The 17,215-nt window shown below is 39.2% G+C and overlaps 1 protein-coding gene across 2 annotated transcripts in view; it reads right to left on the reverse strand.

Moving 5' to 3' along the window:
• CNTNAP5 (contactin associated protein family member 5) overlaps positions 1–17,215 on the reverse strand; it is an 876,843-nt gene that overhangs the window by 664,641 nt on the left and 194,987 nt on the right. For both annotated transcript variants that reach the window (XM_055108578.2, XM_008953637.5), the window contains exon 3: positions 1,329–1,522. In XM_055108578.2, the coding sequence (XP_054964553.1) occupies positions 1,329–1,522 (194 nt within the window). The remainder of the gene's footprint in view (positions 1–1,328; positions 1,523–17,215) is intronic.

The following is a 17,215-nucleotide window of genomic DNA, read 5'->3' on the forward strand; positions in this document are numbered from 1 at the left end:
TGAACACAGTGCCAAATAGGTAGATTTTGGACTCTCGCCCTCCTCCCAACCTCTCCCTTCAAGTAGGCTGTGGTGTCTATTTTCCCCTCTTTGTTTCCATGTATACTCACTGTTTAGACTATTTTTAAAAATGAAGAAAACTTATGCCCTTTATAAATATTATAACCTAATATTACAAGTGACCCAGAATAAAGATGACATTAATACTATTCTCAGGATTCAGCCTGCCATAACTAATCTTAATCCTCAATTTATGACTGTTTTCAATTACAAACCCAAGTGATGGGTAGGCAATTAACAAATAACAATGAGTATATAAAACAGAAGTTATTTCATTTTTATCAGGGAGATGGGGCCAATATGGGAATGTGAATGTGAAGACAACATTAATGTAAAGTATAAATTGGCATTGATTTAAGAGGACAGAATCTGAAAAGGAAAGAATATGCTATTAATTTCCGTATCTTCACATTTTACACACATTTGGATTAAAAAATGGTGACTTATTTTCTTAACGAAAAATAATATAAACTTACAACTTATTTTATTCAGTGCCTGAGGTTCTGAAGCTACCTCCAGGTGACTTTTGCTATCTGCTTCACCTCCACATTTTCCTCCATTAATAATTGGCTGACAGCCTTTCACCCACACAGTGAGGTCAAGAGTGTGGGGCTGGGACTGGGGAGGAAAGTTCTGTTTTGTAACTTGGAGCAAACTGTCCTTCACTCTGAAGCTGAAGATTGTTTCCAATGACAGAATAATTCTAAATTTTCTATTTGTTTTGTAGTTTTAGTTTTCAATTATTTGCGAATCTACAACAGAAGCTGCTTAGTGGCTTTAAAGTCAGACCAGATTTTAAAGATTCCCAAGTCACAATTCATACATTGGGCAATGTTGATCAAATGATGTAATTGAGCTAGCTGTGTTGTTACAAAATATGTGAAGTGCCTGGCATATAATAAACTAATAAATAAGTCAATAAACACTCAGTAAATTAGTATAATCACATTAATAATCATACTTTTTTGGTACATTTATCTGTTTTTTAATTAATTTTTATTGATGAAGAAAGTGAGGCTCAGTCAGTGAATTACCCAGTTTACTACAAAAAGGGGAACATACTAAACTATTTGCAACAGACATCCTAATTTTCCTAGGAACTGGAACCATGCTGGGCATGGGCCTTACAAATTGTCTAATTATTTCTAATGGGCACTTACCAGTTATTAAACTACCAACAATCTGGATATTGGAAAATGACGGAAATATACTCTGGTTACCATTAGCACATCTCAGTTTTATTCATTGGAAGGAAAAAGATGTCCTACCCAGATGCTGTCTTCTTGTTTGTACTGTTTCCAGTTGCGTCCTGTGTCACTGAACATCAGGCTGTAACTCGTCACCCAGTCAGAGCTTCCGTATCTTCCCTGCGTGGCCACTGCTGTAATCTCTACTCTGTTTCCCAGGTCCATCTGGAGCCACTGTTGAGCATTGGAATCTGCTGGGGACCAACCGCCAGTTCCTGGAACAGGATCAGAGAGAGAGAGAGAGAGTTGTAGTAATGTCTCACATAGCTACAATTTTCAACTATCAAAGGGAAATGAAACAGTGTTCAACTAAGATGACTCTACCCCCAAATGGGCCCTACTCTTCCCTGCCTCTGTACTTAACCCCCTGGTACTTTCCATTCTCCACCTCCATCACAATCTCTCTCATGGTTTAAGACTCATGCCAAAAGCTGTATCTTCCATGCTTCCATCCCTATTTCCTTAGTCATTATGACTTCTATCTTACAAACTCCTAGTGACATTTGTTTTATTTATTTCTCTTCTTACAACTTCAGCCTTTGATTGCAGATATATATGAACTAGGCTTACATGTGCTCTCTCTCTCTCTGACTAATATATCATTCCTTCTTTTCTTCCTTCTCTTCCTTGTTTTAGTGTTCTTTCATTACCTTCTCTCTCCTCTGTCTCTGAATATTTACTATGAACCTATCATGGTCAAGATATTGTGCTGCAGATACAAAGATGAAAGGACACCGACTATGCCTTTGAAGAGTATCATTCATTTATTCGGCAGATGTTTGTTGAGCACCAGGAGTATGCTGGGTGCTGAAGAGAGAGAGAGAGGCTGACAAAAACATGTGATGTGAAAGAAACCATCACAAGAGGTAAACAGCAGGTACACAGAGCACAGAATGCCTCAGGAGCTGATCAGAGAGGCCTTCTAGAGATAGCAATAGTAGAGGTGAAACCTGAGGCAAGTGCAGCCATATCCTAGGAAAAAAGGTGGAAAGTTCGATGGAGATTAGCCAGGGAAGAGGGAACAACAGACACAAAATCTCAGAGGTATGACAGAGTCTCTAACATTCTTGGATCTCATGTGATTCAGTATACCTGACATGTAGGGGCATTCTGACACACATACAAAAACTGTTTTGGCCCGAGAATATTGTATGTATCACACCTGAGGTTTGCAGAAGATCAATGTGAGTTCTCTCTTAGTTGAAAGACTTGTAGCCTAACTTTTCTGTTTTTATTTCACGTAGGAATAAAAAAGACAATATTCACTTCTACTCTTCCCAAGTTTTACAAATCTTCTGAAGCCCATGTGGGAGCTATCGCAGACTGTATTATGCCATGGGTAGAGATAGCATAGAAGCAACTCAGGACATCAAGTAGGGAGAGGTAATTGAAGTTTTCATTTAGAGGAGTTAATCAATAACCTTTTTCTTTCAATCTATGTCATTGAAAATCATTTTAGCGATGTTTCAGTCTACTTTCTCGCCACCTTGGAAGAAGTCATTTGGACATCTCCTTGGTAACTGAGAGTTTTCCAGAGCCCCAGCTCCTCCTGCAGAGTCTCTCATAGTACAGGACTGCAATGCAGACAGAGTGATAGAGGGCATAAAGCCAATCCTATTCTGTCTTTAAGGATGGAAAAATAGAGGACTTAAAGGCACATCTTACAAATTGTGGTTGATTTTCTTCAGTAAGCAGCTAGCCCTTAGCAGATTTTGTTTGAGAAAAGTTTTGATTTTTTTCTTTTTTTTTTCTCACCATTCCTGAGAAGATTCAAATGCAGGAAAGAAGGGGAAGGGAATGTGCTCAGCATCTATTGTGGAATGTGTTTTTTTAAGTGTTTTTTATGAATACAGTGGCAGTTATGGCAGATAGTCACTAATATCCATTCTCTCTTCCTTCTTTGGTAATAGAATTGCAGTGAGTGCATGGCTTAATGGCAGTTTTCAGCTTTCCATACTTTCATGGTTATGGCCATGTGGTCAAGTTCTCTCCAATAAGAATGTGAGTGGGAATAATTTGTGCTACTTCCAGGCTAGCGTGCTCCTTCTCCACTTGCTTTCCTTTTCCACCACTGATGGATGCAGCTGACAACAAGATCTAGATGATGGCAGAATCACAGTATGGAAAGATCACATGAAGGAAAGTACTTGCCTACTTGAACACGTTCACCTAGTAGATGAATGAGAGCTAAACACCTATTGTGTTTAAGTCATTGTGCATTGGACTCTATTTGACACTGCAATTTTGTCTACTTGAATAAATATACAATATCCTTTTAAGTAAATACCATTATCTCCATCATAAAGTTGAGGAAACTGAAGTCCAGCAAGTTTGGAAAATTTGGCACCCAGGATTAAAACATAGGGTAAATCCAGCTATTTGCAATTATTCTTCAACAGGAAAAAAAACAGTTGATAAAACTCCAGAAAATTAGTAAGGAGGAAAATCACTGGAAGTAGGTATTTGAGCAGAGATTCTGAGATGCCAGATCTAGGAGTACATTTTTGTCATTCAACTCTGTCTTCCTCAACATATTCACAATTCCCATTCCCCTCTGCCTTTCTCTAGCTTCTCAAAATTGACAGAGAGGCTTATAGAGAGGGAGGTTTTATATTTCAAAAAATCCAAAATAATTCTAAACATATTCTTTATTTTATTCAATGTCTTCTGCTGCCCAGTTCATGAGGCTGCATTCTTTCTCAGTAAAAAAAAAATGTTGTTGAAATGGTCCTCTCTCAGCAATATTAAAACATGATAGAAAATAAATGTATATGGCGATTTTGTCTGTGGTGAATGTATGAGTGATTTTATACTCTTCTGATTTTTGCATATAACATAGTTTCCCTTATCAACATTTTCTTCTTTTATAAGCTGAGAATTTTATTACTCATATGTGATTTATTGCATAAAGAATATGTACAGCAATTTGGGAGCTGATGGTATAATATAGGACTTTTGCTGTTTCTGTGACCATCATTATTTTTAAAATGAAAATTCTTAAGCCTTAACTGTTTCTCTTTTACCCTCAATAGTTCACAACTAGACTTCCTCATCATGCTTTAAAGTTTTTCCTTCATCTATTCTAATTAGCATATGATAAGAACTTACATGAAGAATGGAAACAAGGAAATAAATTGACAAGAAATTTTCTTGCAAAGAATAAAATAACAAAAGACTGATCAAAGCTAAACCAAACCAAGACAAACCAAAATAAAAAATAGAGAATGATTTAGCATTAAAGTTTCTGCAAATTTGTCTAAAGAAAATCATAGCTCCCTTCTTCCCACAGTAAAAAAACTTAGCTTATTAATCTCCCCCAAATTAACCAAAATGGAATAGCTGTTGTTACCATTCATCAACACATCATGTTAAAAACTTTCTGAGCCCAAGAGCTTCAGCCAAAGCTTTTAAAATGGAGGGATGCTATCTGGGTGATAATTGCCGAGGACTCTTTCCTGCTGTTGAAGATGCTCCCCGCATTACAGCTAATAGGGAAGACACCCAGGGTTGCCATGGTTGCTATGGCAAACATTTTGTTCTTTCCACCAAACAATAAATGTGTTTTCACAAATGATGAAAGTAGCCTGAAGAAACTATTTGTAGTCGCTATAAAAACGCACTGCACCCACACTAGCTTCTTGTTTCTGAATTATTCTCTAAATTGGGGGTATAACGTACATACAAATAAGTGCATTTGGCAAGTTGAAGGCGTTGACTAGGGCAATGCTGTCTATAATTTTGGCTGATGTATCAATGGCTATTAACTACAAAAATTCCTATAAACTCTGCAGTTTACATTTAAAGGATATTTAAAGAAGTTTACACTTAAAGGGAACACTTGCATTTAAAGAAAAAATAATCTCACCTTAGAGAACATCTGGAATTGTTCAAATGTTTGACAAACAAAAGATCCAAAATGATTTGGAGTCTATGTCTTAGTTATTTCTAGCATACTCCAAGCCTCATACTCCACAAACTATATTATTTGACTTTGGAGGAATAGATGGAATAGAGATGCTGTACCAAAAGTCAGGCAATCTGGTTCAAGACCCAGCTCTGTTCCTGATGTCACACTAGATGAGAGATTCTCAAATGATCTCCATCATGCAAACAGGATAGTGGGTAGCATTTCCAAGATCATAAACTAGGAAGTAGTAATGCAGGAGCTCCAGACCCAGGAAACCTGCATCCAGCACCCAGGTCTTCCCTGGGCTACAAGTGGCCTCTCAAGGGCACCAACAAATCCCTCAGGTCCTCGTCCTCCTGCTTCCTCATAAGAGCAATTCTCACTAGAAACATAATTCACCTTGACATTGTTTCCAGTATCTCAGTTGATTCTCATGGAAATCAGCAGTAGCCTTTTTAAAATTTTTTCAAAGCAGCCTCAATGGGCCAGGCAGCTAACCCAGATGTATGGCTAAAGACTGCACTCCAACCCAGTTCTAATTTCAAGTCCCTGCCTGAGGTTTCAATAGGAACCAACATCTTAAGAAAGCAAGAATAGACTTGTATGGAGAATTCTAAGCAATTGTGTTTTGTTATTGTTGTTGCCGTTGTTGTTTTTTCTTTTGAGACAGAGTCTTGCTCTGTCGCCCAGGCTGGAGTGCAATGGTGTGATCTCGGCTCACTTCAACCTCTGCCTCACGGGTTGACGCGATTCTCCCAACTTAGCCTCCCGAGTAGCTGGGATTACAGGCGTGTGCCACCACATCCAGCTAATTTTTGTATTTTTAGTAGAGACAGGGTTTCACCATGTTGGCCAGACTGCTCTTGAACTCCTGATCTCAGGTGATCCACCCCCCATCTCAGCCTCCCTGAGTGCTGGGATTACAGGTGTGAGCCACCATGCCCAGCTGCAGTTTTAAGTAAGAAAAACAAAACAAAACAAAACCAGATCTCCTGCCTCCCAGTCACTCCATGCTCACTTCTATATACCAAGACACTTATTGCTAATCCTGCATTCCAAACTGCATACACTGGGGTAGGCTGTAAGCATGAAGCAGAATAACCAGTAGAAAATGCAGAAATTCCTCAGTTTCTACACTTATTTCCACTTCTAACTCAAAAAGGGAAATGAGAAGTGATTGATGCCACACACTGGAAATGGGCACAAAATGGATTATATACTAGTCTCTGCAGAACGATATTTCACAACCGTCTTTCAAAAAAAGACAGTACATTTAGTCCAAGACCAACTGGAGTTGAAAGTGTCATACACACACATAGCAGCATAGCATTTTCATGCCTAATCTGTTTTTTTTTTTTCTTTCTTTTTTCTTTTGACAGAGTCTTGCTCCTGTCACCCAGGCTGGAGTGCAATGGCGTGATTTCGGCTCACTGCAACTTCTGCCTCCTGGGTTCAAGGGATTCTCCTGCCTCAGCCTCCTGAGAAGCTGGGATTACAGATGCCCGCCACTACACCCAGCTAATTTTTTGTATTTTTAGTAGAGACGGGGTTTCATCATGTTGGCCGGGCTGATCTTGAACTCCTGACCTCCAGGTGATCCACCCGCCTCGTCCTCCCAAAATGCTGGGATTATAGGCTGAGCCACCATGCCTGGCCACACCTAATCTGTTTTAAAAATACAGCCTGACCATTTTTTTTAAAGCCTAAAATAAACCCTATAGGAAACAAGTTTCCCAGGCAGTTACTTCTGCTGTCTTCCAGAAGGCCCTATGAAACTACAAGCATATTCTCACAAATTACTGTGAGGCTAACTTGAATCACTAGCCACATCTTTAGTTATTAAATGGTCGATGCCTCTGTAAGTAAAAGTTCTAGATGTTTTAGGGACACAGCTACCTGGTAATAGTAATGAATAACAGAAAGAGGCTCTCCCATAAATATCGAACATTATGCAGTATGTGTAAGAGTAATAACAACATTCACAGACATGCTTGTAGCACTCAGAAGGGCTTCCTGCTCCTCCCTGTAGAACGGGATCACCCATGTGTAATAGGACCTGTGGCTGGGCAAGAATCTTTGAGGAGGAAAGCTGTTGGCAAGAACCCTGGGCGTAATCTTTCTGCTCCTGGGCAGGTGCAGGAAGGCTAAGGTGTTGCAGCCTGGTCCAGGCCACGCCTCCTGCACTTCCAGTTCCACATTAATTAGGGACTAAGGAGTTAACCAGGGGAAAATAAAGTGGGAACTTGGCTCACGCCTGTAATCCTAGCACTTTGGGAGGCCAAGGCGGGCGGATCATCTGAGGTCAGGAATTCAAGACCAGTGTGGCCAACATGGTGAAACCCCGTCTCTACTCAAAATACAAAAATTAACAGGGCATGGTGATGTGTGCCTGTAATCCCAGCTACTCGGGAGGCTGAGGCAGGAGAATCACTTGAACCTGGGAAGCAGAGGTTTCAATGAGCCAAGATCATGACACTGCAATCCAGCCTGGGCAACAGAGTGGGACTTCATCACTAAATAAATAAATAAATAAATAAAGTGGGAACTTGCCAACACACCATGTGGGTTGCAAAAATGATAAACACCTGTAAGAAAATCTGGAATGACCCTGATTGAGACGAGTCTGCAGAAAACAACAAAGGACCTTTTAAGAGGAGGTTCACCTAAGGGAGTGGTGATTTTGGATAATAATCAGACCTGGTTATTATAGTTGATGGCTGCCAAAAGAGTAATGTCTAGGGAGAGTGATTCTATGTATGACTTAGTTTGGCTTTCCTGGAAGTCAGTTACAAAACAAGGATTTGAATGCAAGTAGTTCATTTGGGAAGTGATCCCAGGAAGATGAGGCAGAGCAGAAAGGAAAGCCCATCTATGGGACATCATCAGGACATCATCCCTGTGAGTGAGTTTCATCCCAGTGGGATAGGAAGCACCTTAGGGTTATCTCATTTGAGTGGGAGGGAGCTGGGGTTTTTATACTCCAACTTGGTCAGGTATTAATTGAGAGCTTCTGAAGAGCAGGGTGGCATCTAAAGCACAGAGAGAAACACCGAGAGGAGAAGCTTAGCTATTAGGGTTGAAAGTGGTCTTGTTGAGGATGTTCTCAGGTCTGTATCCAGATCCTCTCTAGCAGGTGAACTCATCCTTCAGCTGTGAGTGCTAGATGACAACTAGAACTATCCCCTTTTCCAGAGATTTGTCCTTGGCCAAAGAGAAGCCTTCTTGCCTGGGAGCTATCACTTCCCATGTCCTCAACTCAGCGAGTGTCAGATTGATACAAAGTTCAAAAGGCTGGTCCCAGTGTCTCAAGGCATGACAGACTTTACAGTGTAGTCTGAGGTCTAGAACATCTTTGTGGCATCTGAAGGAACCTTGACTTCAGTGGAGACTATACTCTTGCTAGCTTTCCCCTCTGTCTTACCCTGCTTCCCTCACGCCCTATCTCCAGAGACCACCCCCTCAATAATTACTTCCACAAAAAGTCCTGTCTCTGCTCAGCTTCCAAGATGCTGGCTTTTGGCTGAAATGGTGAAGTCTGAGGCATATAAGCACGAACAGCCTCTGAGACAGTGTGTGAACCTGGCTTCACACTGGTGTGTCTGTCAGTGTCTATAGTGAGAAAGCTGTGTTATTATTTTGAAAGACGCTCAGTACTCAAGACAGTTTTGCTGATGTCCTGCAATAAATATCTTCCCTTTGGAAAAATGGAGCAATCAAGGACCTGATGGAGCAGGAAAGGAGGTCTGTCTGCCTGTTTCATAGTTCAGAAGTTATAAAAGAAGTGAGGGGATTTGGCAGGAGGGCAGTCTGGGCTGGGAAGAATTGGAGTTCAGACCCAAGATGGATATTCCATATTCATGACCCCTACAGACCAAGGGCTGATTCATGTGTGCATAAAAACACCCAGGCGTTTTAAAAAACTTGGATGGGAGTGTCATGTATATAAAACTTAAAGGCTTTAAAACTAATTGTTCAATATGGTAGTGAATATTTAAATTTAAATTTCACTTAAAATAAATTAAAAATTGAATTTCTTAGTCACAGTAGCCACATTTAAATACTTAGTAGCCGTGTTGCTAGTGAATACCTTGCATAGCACACTTACACATATTTCCATCCTTGCAGAATTTTCTGTCGGCCAGTGCTGTTGTAAAATTTCTCTTATAAAATGAGTAGAGGCTCAGTTCAATTTTAACTTGGCAAATCAATACACTCTAACTCTGCCCATCTGCTGCTCAGGACTAAGATTGTTAGTGGATTCTAGTGGATTATGTATACCTGATTTTATATATATATAGAAGATTCAGCAGCAAGGTAAAACACTGTTCCTGTTTTTAGGCATATGGAAAAAAATTACTCTCCCAAGATTATCAAAGGGAAAAGGGAGAACTGGAATTGGAAGTGATTTGAAACTGCAGATCTCATATTGATGACATTACCACTTACATTTTTTTTTCTCATGAGCAATATATACTTTCTGCACAGTTCAGCATATTACATTTAACTTAGATTCTTGGAGCAATTTTCTTTTAAAAGACAGTGTCTGGTTGAATTCTGGTGTTTTTGAGTTTAAAAGGTCACTTTCTACCTTGTGACTTTGGATAAGTGATTTCCCTACTTCTATAAAAATAGTATGGTTACTGTCTACCATACCATGGATAAAATAATATATATATTATTACACAGGCATCACAACTATGGACACAAAATGATTAAATATGAGTGTATTGAATTGTATTACTGTGAAAGAGAGAGAAAGGAGAGAAAGAGGAGAGAGAGAAGGAGAGAAAGGGAGAGAGAAAGGGAGAGAGAAAGGGATAGAATGAAGATTTATAGACATAGTTGATTATTCTCTATCAGATAATGAATGTAAATTCAGCGATGGTAATTCCATCCTCCTTGACTGTGATTGTTTCAGGACTGGGCAGATGACCAAATTGTGGAAGCTGGTGAAATAGGAAAGGGTGATTCTGGGTCTTGGATCCTTGAAGAGTTTCAGTGCTCTAAGAAGTGCTTCCCAAAGTTTTGTGAGCATCAGAATCACTTAAGGAACTTGGGAAAACATAGGTTTCTACTGCCAGAATTTCTAATTTAGTAGGTTGGTGTGAGTCTAGATAATCTACATTTTTATCAAGTTCCTAGGAGATGTTCATTATGCTGCTATTCCAGGGCTCACACTCTGATAGCTTAAAAAACAAGCCACAGGAGGTCGTGGTCTCATTGATTCCCAGAATGTTGTAAAGCTGGCTGAGATGTTGGGCAGGCTTATCAGTTCCAGGACAATGCTGCCACTGAGGATGGTATTGTTGAATTAAATCTGCCAGCCCTGGAGCCTGCCCTTTTTGAGAATTTCCTTTTGTTTTTAATAATTAATTTTTACCTTTAATCCTTTTGTAATGAAAAAAAAACCCACAGATACAAAAAGTCTCACAAAATGAATGTTCAGCTTAATAAAGTATTATAGGGTAAAGGATCTTGTAACCACCCTGTTCTGGAAATAGAAATATGAATGCCTTTCAATCTTTATGTGCCTAATCTGAATAACTTAATATTTTTCAACCAGTGTGAGCTGGATTTTCTGTTATTTACACACAGAAGCACACCAATAAAGATACCCCAGAACGCTTTCTGATTGCCGTGGATATTTTTTGTAGAAAAGATTCATTAGAAGCCAGTCCTTAGCAAAACAAATGATAAAAGTTCTTTGATCAAATCTGGATTTTTAATGAAACATTTTCATTGGCTAGAAAATTAAAGTCCAGGCATGATCAACCAATTGCGTAGATGAATATAACTGAAATAAGCAAGGAGTGAGATACTCAAAAGGAGAAATGAGGAGGGGGTCACCATGAAAGAAGGAGTCTTCAAATTGAAAATCTGGAGAAAGATGAACTAAAGGATTATATTAACTCCCATTTTCTGTTTCTTTGGCGTTTGTTATATGTTACCATTTTCACTTCTCATGGAGAATTCAGTAAGCCTAAACTCATCTTTTTAAGGACATGTCCACAATGTTTAAATGAAAGGCTTCTCAAGAAGAAGACTCCAGTATCCAACAACATATCCAGTTGACTCCTTCTAACTATTCCCGGTTAGACAAAGGAAAAACATCTACCACACAATGTTCCAGCTGAACATAGCTTATTTCCTCCTAAATGTGACACACATTGAAAACATTGTAAACTGACATTGTAAATTGCTGTTATAAACTGCCAATCACTAGACAAATATGTCACTAATAATCATGCTCTTAATTGTATTCTTACAGTTTTGTTGCAATGCTTCAAGTTAAATTCAATGAACTAATGAATCAAAGAAGCTCTTGTCTCTTTGCAAAGTGTTAGAAACATCAAAGTGGTGGTTTACTGCATTTCATGGAGTGCTGCTTAGAAGTCATCGCAACCTGGCCTTTCAAAGGAAGTGACTTACAATCAGGAAAAAAAAGTAAAGGATGAAGTAGATGAATTTCGCTTCTTTCTTGGAACTTTTTTTTTGTGCCAAATGGTGATGTTCAAATATTTTGATTAGTAGCCAGTAACAAATTTTCTATAATCCCTTTCCTTCTCCTCCTCATCATGTGGTTTTGCAATTAGCCAGCCTGAATATAGGGCTATCACATTGAATTTGTCTCCATCTGAGACAGGGTCCCAAGGCTCCTATTAAATAGCAGAAGGTTTCTGTCCTGTATCTTTCAATGATCTATAGCTGTCCTAGTAAAAGAAGAGGCCTAAGGCATTGTTTAAATATCCAGGTCAAGGTTAGTTTTTCCCTCAGGCATATTAGGCCACACAGTATGATTTTAGGGGCATTCAAAAGGCAAGATATATAGATTTCTCTTTCTTCCTTGATGTCTGAAAATCTATTATTTTAGTTAAAATACTGAGAACCCTAAGGGAATACCAAAATTACCTGAAAGCTAATTATGTCAAGAGCACCTTTATTCAGACTAAGATCTTACATCAACATCAATAAAGATATTGATTAATGTGGAGTAGGCAGACCTAGATTCAAATTCAAGCCCTACCAAAATTAGCTGTGTAGTTTTGGGCCACTGACTTAACCTCTCTGACTCTGTTTCTACATCTTAAAAAATGAGAAAAATGAGTACCAGAGTACTGAAGTGATGACAGAAATGAAGAACAAAAGTTTTCAACACAATTCCTTCTTTTTAATAACTTAGCCAACTTTGATTTCTTTCTACTCTCTCCTACTCCTAAGATCCACAGTAAATAAGTCATAGAGGTGAGAACTGAAATAACAAAAGGTTCAGTGATACTCTAGAATGCTGCATCTCAAATTTCAATTTGCAGAAGCACCAGCTGTTAATGCACAGGTTCTGATCCAGGAGTTCTGGGTAGAAGCCAAGATTCTGCATTTGTAACAAGCTCCTGGTGGATGTCCCAGCTTCTACCCACCATACACAATTCGAGTGGGAAGGGAGAGTGTGATGAAACAGAGGAAAGCATAGATTTGGATGCTTACCATGCCTGTGACAGCTAGGACAGGATACAAGAAAGGAAAGGTGCTGAAAAGAGAGAAGGTGGTTCACAGGGAGAGGGGGTAATCCACTGACCCAATTCTGTATAGCTTACTGTCTTTTAAAACACATTAGAGGCTGGGCGCAGTGGCTCACGCCTGTAATATCAGCACTTTGGGAGGCCAGGGCAGGTGGATCACCTAAGGTCAGGAGTTCAACACCAGCCTGACCAATATGGTGAAACCCTGTCTCTACTAAAAATATGAAAATTAGCTGGGCACAGTGGCGTGCACCTGTAGTCCCAGCTACTCAGGAGGCTGAGACAGGAGAATTGCTTGAACCTGGGAGGCAGAGGTTGCAGTGAGCCGAGATCATGCCGCAGCACCCCAGCCTGGGTGACAGAGTGAGACTCTGTCTCAAGAAAAAAATAATAATAATTTATATATATATATATATATATATATATATACACACACACACACACACACACAAAAGAAATAAATAAAAAATAAAACAGAGTAGATTAGATCTATATTCTGTGGGGCTTAATAAATCCAGAGAGAAGACTCATGTTGCCTCCAGAGAGCAGACGTTGTAGTGTTGTTTATGAAATTGGGTTCCCAGGATTTTCCCTTGTAATCTGGAAAAAGTCCCTAGACAGCTGAAATGCTAATTGTGCAAATGAACCCTGATTTTTGCTTGCTTCCAACCCTCATCTCCTCATGGATGGCCTGATGACATCAAGATGAAAACCAACTTCAGAACACCTTTAGGGTCCTTAGCAATTTGTAACAAGTACTGCCCAAGGAAGTGGTATGGGGGGTGGTAAGTGTGCATGGAATCTGTGCCAAAGCGGGAGGTAAGGATTTTAAATCTTTTTATCCATCCATGAGCCCAGGGAGCCGAAAATGCCTTGACATAAGAAATCAAATTCTCCATGGCAACAAAACTGTCATGCTAGAAACACACAATCTCAACTTACACAGGCAAGCATCTCAAAAAATACATTGAGTGAGGAAGATGGATTAAAATTTCAAGGAACAAATGATAAACATAATTGTTTTCAAACTCTATTTGGAAAAAAAAAACATGCAATAGAAAAATACAAACCTCTCCTCTCATGGGGCCAAAGACGTCTATTTCTATTTTCCTTTTAATCATCTAAAGTAACTTAAATCCTTCCCCTTCATTTTCAAGAAGGCCTAGCCCACAACTCCGTGGCTTCATGCTATATACCACCAACCCCTGCACTTCCTGCTGACAGTAAGTGTTTCTCTGAAGCCCAGCTGACTCTAATGCCCAGATCAAAAGCTTTCTTGCCACAAAACAAATCATATTTGACAAAGACTGATCCGTCCTAAGCCACAATTATATAGATTGAGTTGGCAGCCTAAGTTAATGGTGATCTGACCTCCAATTTAATGTATTTTGTTGTGTTTTTTTTTTCTTTTTTCCAAAAGTAATTAGTTCTCTTCCTTGCTTTTCATTTTTTGTGTGTGTGATGAGATGAAGGCTGAAGTGTTTGTGGAAGTGAGAGAACAAAAATTCTATTTGGCAAATCCCTTCTATCGATGAGATAGCAGCATGGAGACTATTATAGTTGAGCTTTAACTATTAATCCCCTCCTCGTGTGCCGGATAGCCCAGACCTTGATGGGCACAACAATACCTACAGCCCAACAGCTGTTTCCAAGGGTGTGTTTTCTCTCAGAAAAATTAGTTTGTTATTGATGGAACTCATTAAACTTGGTTTACCTAGGGTTGGGGGAGCTCATAGGTTAACATTTGCCCAGCACATTTTTCCTTTAGTCTTTATTTCAATGTTTGAGTTGGTCTTTTCTGCTATGGCAAACTGATCAGTTACGCACACTTTCTTCCTGGGTATAGGGCAGACATGAGTCTACCTGAGTTCTGAGCACACGTAGGGGTAAAGTGTTCCCTAGTCCTTTATGTTCAATGTTTGCCAAGGTTTTATATAATCATCAAGGGACTCAGCAATTTTCAGTGGTGCCCAAAAACTTGCAGGGGAGCTCATCAGTGTGAAATAGTTCAGCAGTGATGAGGTACAAGTATATTATTGAGGACATTCTATCCTTTTGAGGGGGATTTGATGCTCTGAAGGTCATGGGTTTTACAATTTAAATTTCATCTTGAGTGGGATACCCAGTGGGATACCAGGATGTTCCTTGACAAGAGTGTTGGAAGGCTGAATGGTGTAGAGTAGAAGAAATTCACTAATTACTGTAATAAATGAACCAATGAATAAATGTGTTAAGAAAACACTATCTAAAGCTTTGAAATCATAAGAAAATATAGTATGATCTTTCAGTATCCTCCTGGAACAATTTGAAGCAAATCCATTTAACAATTATTTAATTTTCCAGAAAAATGCACGTGTCATTTGGTTTGGCTAGTTCCTGGGTGATCAGAGCTTAGATACTGTGAAGTTGTCACATGCTAACTTATAAATGTGTGTCCAATAGAGAAGGTATAACCCCCAAGTTTTATAACCCTGTAAGACATTGTGATGGTTACTATTAGGTGTCAAGTTGACTGGGTTAAGGGATATCCAGGCAGCTGGTAAAGTGTCATTTTTGGTTATATCTGTGAGGGTGTTTATGGAAAATATTGGCATTTGAATCAGTAGAAATATTCACCCTCACCAATGTGAGCAGGCACCATCCAATCCATTGAGGGACCAGATAGAACAAAAAGGCAGAGGAAAGGTGAATTTTCTCTCTCTCTCCTGGGGCTGGAATATTCATCTTCTTTTCTTCCTGGACATCAGAATTCCAGGTTCTTGGGTCCTTGGGCTCTGGGACTGATACCAGTGGTTCGTTAATTTCTCAGACCTTGGGCCTCAGATGGAGGGTCACACCACTGGTTCCCCCAGTTCTCAGATCTTTGGACTCAGACTGAATTACACCACCAGCCTCCCTCTTCTCCAGCTTACAGACAGCATATCCTGGGACTTCTTGGCCTCCATAATCATGTGAGCCCATTTTCATAATAAATGATTTCATATATATGTGTATATGTGTGTGTGTGTGTATATGTATTTGTGTGCGTGTGTGTGTGTATGTGTATGTATATATATATCCCGTTGGTTCTGTTTCTCTGGAGAATCTTGACTAATACATACATTAACTAATTTTGTATCTACCTAGCAATTTTATTCCAATATTATTTTCTTCCGCCTCCCCCCACCCTCACCAAATGTCTCTGAATACGCAGTTCCCAAAAAATACTCTTTGAATTACCTTTACCATTTTACTGGTTCTTGCCTTAATAAGTTTAATACACACACACACACGCACACACACACACACATACACACGATGTGCTGAGTTTATATTTGTATAAGACCTATGAGTTTATATTTGTATGAGAGCTATGTTTTTAACTTATTGAAAATTATACTTTGACAAGTATTTATTACTTACTTATTTTAAACTATTCCCTGGGAATTAAAATAATGCATGTATATCTTAGTACCTACTCTTTTTCTGAACACATGTTTGTGTTTGTGAGTGTGTATGTGAGGGAGAGAGGGAGTGTGTGTGTAAAATCTGGTGTTTGGACATTTAGCAGGGGCAGGGATTTGGTGTTGAGTGGTAGATCTGAAGGAGGCAGGTTCACCATACCCTCTTGGAAGAGAGAATAGAATGAGGCTATATAAAGCAGACCATTGTGACTGCATCTATTAGCAAATCTGTTAGGGAGGAGAACATGCTGGAAGTTGAAGTGTTGAGGCAGAATATTATAAAATATGGCTCAGTGTATTGAACAAGGCAGAGTGGAGAAATGCCCAGCACACTCAGAGTGATTGCTCATTGCTTTCCAAAGTAAATGATACTTTTTTGGATATGACACTGCTATAACTTGAACGTTTGTCCTGTGAAACTCATGTGGAAACTTAATCTCCAATGTGGCAGTATTGAGAGGTGCAGCCCGTAACAGGTGATTGATTAGCTCATGAGTATTCTGACCTCATGAATAGATTAATTCATTTACTAATTAATGGATTAATGGTTTAATGGATTAATGGGTTGTCATGGGAATGGGACTGGTGGCTTTATAAGATGAAGGAGAGGGACCTGAGCTACCATGTTAGAGCACTCAGGCACCTTGCTATGTGATGCCCTGGGCTGTCTCGAGACTCTGCAGAATCCCCATAAGCAAGAGGACCCTGACCAAATCTGCCCCCCTTGACCTTGGACTTCTCAACTTCTATCACTGTAAGAAATAAATTTCTTTTCTTTGTAAATTACCCAGTTTTAGCTATTCTTATATAAGAAACTGAAATGGGCTAAGATATCTAAAGCACAGACAACAAAGACAAAAATGAGCAAGTGGGACTATATCAAACTAAAAACCTTCTGTACAAAAAAGAAAAAGAATTAAAAAAATTAAAAGGCAACCTATCAAATTGGAGAAAATATTTGCAAACCGAATATCTCATAAGGGGTTAATACCCAAACATTTAAAGAACAAGTACAACTCAGTAGCAAAAAAACAAATAACC

Source organism: Pan paniscus, chromosome 13 (genome assembly GCF_029289425.2).
Source record: "Pan paniscus chromosome 13, NHGRI_mPanPan1-v2.0_pri, whole genome shotgun sequence".
Taxonomy (NCBI): Eukaryota; Metazoa; Chordata; class Mammalia; order Primates; family Hominidae; genus Pan; species Pan paniscus.